We start from the raw sequence: 11066 nt of genomic DNA on the forward strand, positions 1-11066 counted from the left end.
GGCAAGTAAGTAAATACAGTAGGCTTAACAGGCTTTGTAGATTGAATTGAAAATGTCCCTGCTCATTGCAGGCAGTTAGGACTAGGTGGCCTCTAAAGGTCCCTTTCAACCCAAACTATCCTATGATCCTGTATATGCTTTAACACAGTGAAGAAAAAGGGACAACAGAAGGGAATGAAAGTGACGAGAGGAAAACAAAGATCCAGGTGATGGGTTTTGTGGAGAACCTCCAAGGCACTCCAGATAACGTGTTCTGGATGAAGCAAAGCAAGAATTTGGAAGCCCAGAGAGGAGGCAGGTGTAACATCATCTTAAAGAGAAAAGGAAGGTGTCCTTTGTCAGAGCCAGGGATATTTGGGCAGCTAGAGAATGGATGTGCTTGGCCCTGTAAATGCTATCGGGAAAGGGGCAACGAGGAGCAGCAATGCAGCCCAGCAAATGCCTGTATTTTCACACACTGACAGGTAGTCCCAGAAGCAAAGACTGAATATCAGTTGCATGAGAAATCCACAGGTTTTAACCCAACAGTTAACAGTGTCATGGATTAAGTAATTTGTGCACCCTTGGCTAAAGAAACAAACCTTCCATTTTGTGCCTTTCATTTATTGTGTGAATATATTTATTTATTTTCATTTTATTGCTCCTAACTACTGTTACACACAAAATTGCCTTGCCCTGCTTTAAAAGTTCCTCAGTAACTCAGAAAAATTATAGACTGAGCAGTTCCCACAGTACCTGTCGGATTCTGGAAACTGAGAATCTATCCTGTTTTGTCCCTTTTCATGTAGTGCAGTTGCTGAGGAACAGAGGCACATTGCAGAAAACAAAAAGAATAAAGATGCACTGTGCAGAACAGCTGATTTGGGGTTGTGGCAGCATCAGGGAGGCTCTGAGCAGCTTGGAGAGTCTTATCCCCTTCAGGGACTCAAGACTGCAGATTAGGACAGGGATTTCCTGCCCCAGCTCTGAGTGCTCTGATTCAGCAGCAGCAGCAGCAGCAGCAGGGATGCTGCTTGTGATGGCCAACATCATTCCTGCTTCCAGTTATTCCCACCCCGCCCATCTGAGATGTTCCCAAACCTTTTGCAGGAATGACTGAGCAATCTATGTAGCAACTTGTTTAGTTTGTAGTATATTATAATAAGGTAACAACAAATTGCTGCCTTCTTCCCTTAACACAGCAAGCTGTGAGCTCTGGTTGCTACAGGAAGAGGGATGGGAGATCTCTGCAGCTACATGAGCAGTTAAGCCACCTTTGCAAGACAGATGTCTTCAAGAAGAGGTATGGTAGGCTGTATAGATACAAACCATGATTGCTTCTCCAAGGGAAGACATCCCTGACTGTGAGTCAAGCTGTGGCTAATTCCCTCAGGAAAAAAACCAGTTGGAGAGATTGCTGTTCCCTCTCAAACTCCTTGCCACGAATTCACACTCCCACCCCATCCCAGAAGCTATGCTGATTCAGCTACCCTGTGAGCATGGCCTAAAATGTGTGAATTGACTATGTTAATCTCTAGGACTTCTTTTTCAGCATAAGAACTATTTTAACCAAATCTGTCGTCACTTGGTAATGATGTAGAGCCACAGCCCTAGGCTGTATGACATTCAAAATTAATGACATTTGTTTAACAGAATTTCTCCTAATTTACTCTAAGCCACAATACACATCCTAGGTAGAAGCTCACAGAAGTTTACAGATGATTCTTGGCTTACAAAAGTCACCTGTGGTTACATGTGGTTGAAATCCTCCTTAATATCTTGGATTGACCCTTTAAAGTGCCCTATTTATGTATACAAAAATATCTAAACCAAGATTTCTTTCCCATTTAATTAATAACTATCAACTGGAAATCTATTAGCAAGACCTTGAAGTCTTTAATGTATCTTTAAGAACAAAATGGTCTAAAAATACACTGAGGACAAAATTCCATCCTGACAGATCAGCCTTGCTGATGAATGTAAACATGGAGGATAAAAGGTTACAATCCATGTTTGGGAAGCCTTTTTCTTGCTGTCAAGTAGTGCTGAGGCTTTGAAGACACCTTTGGCAAGCAGGACTTCAGCATGCATCTCCATGTCATCCAGCAAGGGCTGGGAGAAGATTCAGGCAGTTGAGGTGTGTGGAATGTTGCAGTATGTGTATGAAATGATGCTTGGATGTATGCCTAGTCTCAGATACAAATTTCCCCAATAGGTTCCTGAAGAATCCTGGTCCTGAGTGCATTGCATTGTCTTGCTTTAAGATCAAGTCTCATATTTTTTCCTTTACCAAAATCAATATTTGTATCTCTTGCAATAAGTGAATGATGTTACCTGCATAGGTTTAATCACATGCATGGAGTATCTGTACATGCACATAAAAGGTTGAGATTTTCCATTGAAAACATGTCCCAAGAAGGTCACTGCTGGGAAATGGATTATTTCTGACTCACAAAAGCAAGAGAATATAGGAACTGGCATGGTCATTGTCAGCAGACATACATTTACCCTTCTCTCAGATTCATGGTATTGAACCTCTTGCTCCATTTACTTTATCTTATGTCCTTCTGCCAACAAAAATCAGTAGTGACTATGGCACATCTGTTGTGTTATGGATGAAGATTTACATGTTTCATCTTGCTTCCAATGTTGGAGATAATTCCAACCATGAACCCAACCCAAGAACAGAGGAACTTGTTTTGTTCTTCTGTTTACAAGTGCACACTTAATCAAGGACAAATCTCTGAGCATAACAGATTTGTTCTAAAAGAAGGAAATGTGTTCATTGGCTTTTTTTAACTTGTAGAAGTAAACTTATGCCAAAAAGTAGGTCTACTCTAGACAGATGATAAGAAGGACTGACCCTGGAAAAGGAATGTGTTACTATGTTGCCATTCTTTCCATCACTGCCTGGTAAAGTTCTCGTTCTGTTCTTTAAATTATCCTAAAAAACACCCAACAAAACCAAGCCACACCATTGCTGGTATTTCTAATATTAAGACTGTGCTACAAGAAAACTTTCTCAAACAAAAATCAGGTCACAGTTAAGCTCATAAAAAAGCAAACCACATCACAATCTGTTCTCAGTCTGATTCCCTAATGCATAGCAAGATAGGCATCAAGCACTTGGGAAGGCCTCAAATTAGCTTAGCTTTGTTTTGTTTACCCAAAATCAGTTCAGTGAAACCACACAGTCACAACCAGTCAAATGATGAAAATAGGTTCTGGTCTACCCATCACTTTCCACAGTGCCTGCAGTCATCCAAATCTCCCTGCTATCTCACCAGCTATCTGTGTTCTGGCTTCTGCACCAAAAATCAGGCTCTGCTTAGCTATCCACTTGTAACTGCATTCCAAACTACCTAGTCTTAGGTTTTGGAACTAGAGCTACAGTCTCCTGAGTTTCATCTGCATGGTTTTTTTTCATAAATACAGCATTCTGCTATAGTCACATTAAATCTTTGGACAGGAAATTTAATCCTGCTCATTTACAAACCAACCAGAAATGTTTTAAAATGTGTGAGCACAGATAATATCATCACCATCAACATAACTTGCTTAGAATTAAGCATGTTCCCTATGAGGTTCCTAGTAAGGCCTTACAGTGGTGAAACTATGAAAAGGAATGTCCCATTATCTGCAATGAGTAATTTAATTCTTGTAATAGGAAGAGCTTTGGCTACCAGATGTATTTTTGTTATACTGCTGAAGTCAACTCTCACATTTTATAAAAGATGGTGCCTTCAATCTTTGAAATTTTTTTATTCCTTACAGACAGTTTTTTTCACATTATATGGACTAGTGAGTAGGAAAGAGCCTTTGTTTAGCCAAATTTGTATTCCTATGTTTTGTTATTTGGACTGAAAAAGCACTTATATGTCCCAGGAAATAGAATACATGCTGAAATACATGACATGTATCATACAGGGATTAAAAAAAATGTATCAGGAAGCAGAACTGGGTCCATAAATTGTACTTAATATAGCTTCGGTGAACAAACAACTCCCTTATACAAAAAAAATCCTACAGCACAGATTTTTACTTCAAAATGTACTGAACAAAGTCAGTGGAAGGGAATAATTCTGAGATAGTGGGGATATTTTAAGGGCACTTTCTATTATTTTCCAAAATTATCAGTACTTTGAGTTTGCCTGATAAAAGTGTTCTTCATAACAATCCTCACAGCAGGCTTGTGAATTGATTGAATCATCTTGTAACTACATCTACTGCCATCCAGAGGTAATTGGCAAAAGTTTGAAGAGTTAATCTAAGTTAATGGTATCACTAACAGTGAGACATGAATCCTGTACATTAGAGCAGCTCCTGTCAAACACAAACTTCAAGCTGCAGCCCAGCTGAACAAAAACGACAAAAATATAAGTTAAGTAGGATAATTCTTTATTCTTTCTCACAAGAAAAACAAACCTGACAGTATATTACACTGATCTTGTAGTTCTTTTGGTGCATCACGTATATCCTGCATTATGCTTTCAAATAATCTTTTGGACAAGCGTTTCTGCAAATTATACTCTGCCATCTTATGTTTCTCATGCAGCTAAATTTTTCATGTGGTTAAAAAAAAAAAAAAAAAAGACCCAAAACTCTACAGCCTTCTTCACCCCAAAGAAATACTGCACTTTGTAAGAGCATCCAAACCCTGTCTGGTCACCTCACAGTAAAGAAAGCAAGCAAACAGTACAGCATTAAGCACATATACGCACATACTATGACATGTATGGCTATTGTTCTTACAGAAGAGATAAAGTACCTCAGGGAAAGGGAGAGCAGAGATGAAATTGTTTAATTATCTATGGATTGTAAGTGCCCACAGTTAGCTGTTGTCAAGCCCTATAGCTGAGCATAGCCCACAGGCAGTTTGTGAAATGTGATATTTGATATGCCAAAAGGAACACAGGAACCCCAGAACAGAGATGATCAAAAGGAATAAACACTTCTAAAAATTCATTCTTTTAAGAATTGTTAGAAAAGTCTTTTTTAAAAGGTAAATTAAACATGAGATAATAAAAACATTCATTTCCTAAAAGCTGTTTCTATAACTGAACATTGGTATTACCCTTTCATCTTTTGGAAAGCCCAGATTTGCAGAAGTACACACACACACCTATTCCCTTAACAGAAGCCATGTATCTGGTTGTAATCCCCAGCTCTAACTTGGGAGCACAAGCTCAAAGCATGACTATCATTACTACACTAAGTTCAGAAGCTCCTCCTCAGAATGGGACAGTTTCCCAAAATATCCATGACTATTTACAAATCTTTGTTTACAAATCTATTCCAATATTCTTCCAACTACCACCTTCCCAACAACACTGTGAAATCACAAACTGCAAATGCCAAAAGCAGGGTCACACTCTGAGGTGCAGACTCCTAGAATACATGAAAAGGCTGGAATTCAGATCAACAAAGCCGATCAAAACAGCAGTTTCCAGAAAGTAATTTTTACCTTCTGAGATTCCTCTACATGTTCTCAGGTAAAACAAGAAGATAATTCCTGGCATGCACTCCTTCTGCTATTCTAGTGGTAATCATTAACAGTTCAAGCAACTTTGGAAGTGCAATAGATATTACCAATTATGTCCCCTCAGCCCAAGGCATCTGCCTGAAGCATTCTGGACTTTGTAAAAATACAGACCAAAAGAACTCTGAGAGTTAGCTGCATAAGGATAGAACAGGAGGGTACATGGATCAGTGTAAAGGTACTGACCAGACTGACAAAACAGTGGCACCTTGCAGTTCAAAAGTTTAAATTTATGCCTAAATCTAGATAGTGCCTATGCATCTCTTCAAAGAACTGTCTTTAAAATTAATTTTATCTGCAATTCCAGGTGAAAATATAGCTGTCCAAGACAGGGTACAAAATATTATCCAATGCCATCTTGTGGTAAACAAGAAAATAGTCCATGCCAACCAGCTTGGATTTAAATACATAGGGACTCTGTTGCTCCATAGTACACAAATCATGCTGAAAACGGCTGACTTGGGGAAAAAAATTTTCTTAGTTAGACTGAGGGTAAGTTGTGTTATGTTAGCCATTAGAATTTGAGAATCAGCTATTTGTCCTTACAGACATGGCACTTTGTTTTCTTTTCAACCACACTACTGTGGTATTACACTCAGAATCATTTCCGTCACTCCAAAACTAATTTAAAGGCAAAGATACTAACTTAGAAGAGAATTGTACCTTGTATAAAAACACCCATCATTTCCCTCAACTACAGCTAAGTGCTATCATGAGCTTGTCTTTAGGGCACCGGGATCAGCTCAAAATGTCATGGCCACACAAGCCAAATCACTGTATAGCTATAAAAGGATTCTTCTGTAGCACATTTGTTTAAAAATATCACGAAGGTATCTTTGACCCAGCTGACCTTTAGATGCATGCCATATCACCCTGATCACCTCACTTGTAATTATGTCTGTTGAGACATCTGCCAGGTGATATTGCTTCCCAAATGCTGTTCCTCACCTCCTTTCTCTGCGGGGAGATTTATCCATAACGCCTGTGTCAGTCTCTGTGGAGCTGCAATACAGTACTTGAATTTTGGTCCTGCAAGGAGCACTTAGAGGGACTGTTCCACAGCAAGGAGAATCAGACAGAATCATATGCTTTAAAAAAACCATCAACAAACAAACAAACACCCCCCAAACAAACAAACTAACAAGCCACAAAAAAAAAAAAAAAAAAAAAAAAAAAAAAAAAAAAAAAAGGGAAAAGTCAGTTCATGGGTCTCAGTCGCAGTGTTTGGATGCCATGGCACATCCCTAGTGCAGGCAAAGGCAAGGCAAGCTGTGGGGCCCTGTTGACTCTGCAATGGTCCCACCCCTCTGTTTTTGGCATTGGCCTTCCGTCATGTGCTGACTCTTTCCACTTATTTTCCACCTCAGCACCACCTCATGGCTGGAGCAGGAGACAGATTTGGGGCCACCCTGAACCTCACACAACCCCAGCCTGGGAGCCACTGGGGATTTCATCAGTATCATTGGTGATCATCAGTATCATTGGTGAAGGGTCCAGAAGGTTAAGTCCCATGAGGAGCGGCCAAAAGAGGCAGGGTTGTTTAGCCTGGAAGAGGCTCAGGGGTGATCTTATCCTTCTCTACAACTGTGTGAAAGGAGGTTGTAGCCAGGAGGGTTCGGCTTCTTCTCCCAGGCAACCAGTGACAGGACAAGAGGACATAATCTTAAACTGCACCAGGGGAGGTTCAGGTTGAATGTTAGAAAGAATTTCTTCACCAAAAGGGTGATTAAACATTGGAATGTGCTGCTCAGGAAGGTGGTGGAGTTACTGTCCCTAAAGGAAAGAAGGGACGTGGCACTCAGTGCCCTGGTCTAGTTGACGTGGTGATGTTTGGTCACAGTTTGGACTTGATGTCCTCAGAGGGCTTTTCCAGCCTAATTGATTCTGTGATTCTGTGACTGGAAGCACCTGTCCATAAGCCACGGCCGCAGGGTCCCGTGGCAGAGGAGCTGAGGCGCGGTGACACCGCAGCGGCGGCCGCGGACCCGAAGGTCTGTGGGCAGCCACAGCGCCCTCTGGCGGGCCGCCGCAAACGGGACTACATCTCCCGGCGGGCATTGCGCCCGTCCCGCCCCCAAGGGCCCGGCCGTTCCGGTGCGCTGACCCGGCGGAGCTTTGCCGCGCTCCCGGAGCGGCGGCGGCGCCGGTCGCACGTGGAGCCGCCGCCATGGCGGCCGTGCGGGTGGAGGCGGTGTTGGCGGCTGCTGAGGAGCAGGAGGCGGAGAAGCGGCGAAGCATCACGGTGGAAAAGGAGCTGGAGCTGGAGTACGACCTGGGCAACTTGCTGGCGGTGGACCGCAACCCCCCGCCGGCGGCGGCGCTGCGCGGGGCCGGCCCGCGGCGGGAGGCGCTGCTGCGGGCGCTGGCCCGCGACAACACGCAGCTGCTCGTGTCCCGGCTCTGGGAGCTGCCGGCCGAGCGCGCCGGCGGCGCCGGGGGCCCGCTAGTGGCACAGCTGCCCGAGCCCACGTTCCGCCTGCCGCGGGAGAAGCCGCCGCCGAAGCCGCGGCCGCCGACGCGCTGGGAGCAGTTCGCGCGGCTGAAGGGTATCCGCCGCAAGAAGAAAACCTCGTTGGTGTGGGACGAGCAGGCCAAGGAGTGGCGGCGGCGCTGGGGCTACCGGCGGGCGGGTGGAGACCCGTCCCGGGCCTGGCTGGCGGAGGTGCCTGCGAGCGCCGACCCCGACGAGGACCAGTTCGCCCGGCTGCGGCGGGAGAAGCGGGAGCGGGTGGCGCGCAACGAGCTGAACCGGCTGCGCAACCTGGCCCGAGCCCACCGCGCCGGGAGCGCCGCGCCCGCCGCGCCCCTGCACCCCACGGGCCACCAGGACCGCGACGAGCTGCGCCGGGTCGCCCGCGTCGCCCGCGTCTCCACCGCCTCTCTCGGCCGCTTCCAGCCGCGGCTGCCGAAGGAGTCGGCGGAGCCGCCCTCTCGCAGCGGCGGCAAGAAGCGCCGGTTCGAGCCGCTGCTGGGCAACCTGGCGGCCGAGCGCAGCCGGCAGCTGGAGCTGCTGCGGGACATGGGCAGCAAGAAGCCGGTGCTCGACATCACCCGCGCCGTCAACAAGCAGCTGCGGCAGGAGGAAGCCGAGGCGGCCGCCGCCAACAAGGGCAAGAAGCAGTCGAAGCGGGGCAAGCGCGGCCGCCGGCAGCAGCGGCCTGGGCGCAGCGGCAAGAAGAGCGGAGCCCGGCGGCAGCCACAGCAGCAGAAACCTGCGGGCGGGGGCACCGGCGGGGGCAGGAGAAAGAAGGCGTGAGGGACCGTGTGCAGCACGGGCTGGGGATGCCCACCGAGGCGTGGGAAGGGACTGTTGCTGCCAGCCTCCTGCCCCGTGCTCTACCCACACACGTATCTGTCAATAAATGCCTTCTGGCCTTTATAAAATACCCTGCGTTTGGCTCTTAGCTAGTAGACAAGGAGAGCTGTGTTCTCCATCCAGGGGAAATTGGTGTCCTGTGAAGGGGGTCGGGAGCCCCGGTTCCCCCCAGGCTGGCGGTTTCACAGTGACTTGTTTCACAGGTAATGTCGCTTCACAGTTGGCCTGCAGCATTTCCGCCAGGACAAAAGCTGAGCAAAGCTGTCCCATTTTCAGGTAGCTGGGCTGGGGGTGGACCGCAGACGTGACCTGGAGTTTTGATGAGTAGCAGCCACAGATCCAGTTGAAGGATGTGGCTGCTGCTCTCTGCCTTGGGCAAGTGGCCTGACGGTGGAGCTCGTGCTCTGTAAGCCAACTTCAGCTCTCTGGTATTCAGGTTCAGTTACAAAAGGAACGTGGAAATCTACTGTATGGATTTATTGCAAGGCCTAAGAAATTGTACAGGTTTTCTAAACCATTTTATTGATTAAAAAATAAAGTCGAAGCTGGTGACCAGGCATTGAATTCAGCAGAAAAGTGTTTGTATTGTAAGGGTTATAACCTAAATTTCTCCTTCTAGTAACACTAATCCATCATTTTATAGAAATATTCTTACAGTGTTTACCAAGCAGCTTGAGAGCCGGTAGTAGAAATTCTCTCAGACTTCTGCCCATTACTCTTTTGAACTTTGTAATGTCACATATACTCTTGAAATAGAAAAAAAAAAAAATCTGCTGTCTCAATGTGTGGCTTAGCTACAGGAAAGATGCTGTTCCCTGGTAAGAAAGTTAGTAAAACAAGTTTTAGCAATCCCAATTAAATTAGGTTTTCAAACTTTGATGTTTTTGAGTGGTTAATGATACTGTAATGCCTCACTGCAAGTGAGTTTTTGAAAAAGCTGGGTGACTTTAGCAGTTCTCCTGTCTCATTCTGTAGCACTTCAGTTAGGGTGGTAGCTTCAGTAAAAAGCATCAGAAAGCAAATTCTCTGTCTAGGGGAGCCACTGAAGGCAGAAGGGGTCTATATACACCTTGGAGCTTGGATGGCGTTGATGGACTTACCAGTGCCCATCCTATGGCCTTGCATTAGGTGTGTTCTTTGCCTCTCTGATGCTTCTTGCCCGTGTGCTGAGCAGTCTGCAGCACTGCAGGCTGCTTTGGACTTGTCAGGGGCAGGAATGGTCTTGTGGACACAACCCTCTCTTATCAACCCTTCAGTGTAAGTATCAAGACAAAGCAGGGGCAACAAACACTTGGACAGGTGAAAAAGGTTACATAGAGGCATTCCAGACCTCTGATCTTCCAGGCATTTCCACAGGGCACATCTTGTATGTGCTGAGCCTGAGAGAAGGGTTCTTTTCCCATATGTATAGACACCTGATAAGAATTCCGTGCTGCTTACAAGGCTATTGGTCAACTTTCTTCACCAAAATCCTGTGGAGCTTGTTCATTTCCAGCAGAAATGTGGTTGCCTGAGCAGATGTGCAGGTGCTCCTGTGGTGTTGCCACTTTCTGGCTCTCACCAGTGGATAAAGGTTTTGCAGCTTCATGTGGGGGCCTGAGCAGGCCACTAACCTGCTTTTCCAAGCTCAGGACCTTGCAAAATCATGACTTTTAGGTTCATCTGATCTGCTCATAGAATGATTGAATGGTGTGTGTTGGAAGGGACCTTGAAGATCATCTAGTAAGACATAAGAGTATGCAAAGACAAAATACTTACATCTGTTACAATGATGCTTTTTTTTCAGAATTCAATTGTTCCTTTGCTTAATACTGGTATACTACTCTGCTGACAGCTAAGCAGCATAGCTTACAGCATCGTAAAAATTTGGTTATAAAATTTTGATCCAGCCTGCACTGTAATTTCACAGAATCACATAATTGTTATGGTTGGAAGAGACCTCTGGCCATCATCTCATCCAAGCCCCCTGCCAAGGCAGGGTCATCTAGAGCAGGTGACACAGGAACGTGTCCAGGTGGGTTTTGAATGTCTCCAGAGAGGGAGACTCCACAGCCTCCCTGGGCAGCCTGTTCCAGTGCTCTGCCACCCTCGATGTGAAGAAATTCTTCCTCACGTTGAGGTGAAGCTTCTTGTGTTTTAGTTTATGGCCATTCCTCCTCATCTTGTCGCTGGGCACCACTAAAAAGAATCGGAAAAGTATTTCACTTAATTTTAAACTGTCCCATGCTCAGG

At 45.6% G+C, this 11066-nt stretch overlaps 1 protein-coding gene across 1 annotated transcript; it reads left to right on the forward strand.

Moving 5' to 3' along the window:
- The first annotated feature begins 7602 nt into the window (after nt 1-7602).
- On the forward strand, nt 7603-9391 carry RRS1 (ribosome biogenesis regulator 1 homolog). Its single transcript, XM_069004876.1, has one exon. The coding sequence runs from the start codon at nt 7686-7688 to the stop codon at nt 8772-8774; it is 1089 nt and encodes a 362-aa protein (XP_068860977.1). The 5' UTR covers nt 7603-7685; the 3' UTR covers nt 8775-9391.
- Nucleotides 9392-11066: the final 1675 nt, after the last annotated feature.

Source organism: Aphelocoma coerulescens, chromosome 2, assembly GCF_041296385.1.
Source record: "Aphelocoma coerulescens isolate FSJ_1873_10779 chromosome 2, UR_Acoe_1.0, whole genome shotgun sequence".
In the NCBI taxonomy this organism is placed as follows: Eukaryota; Metazoa; Chordata; class Aves; order Passeriformes; family Corvidae; genus Aphelocoma; species Aphelocoma coerulescens.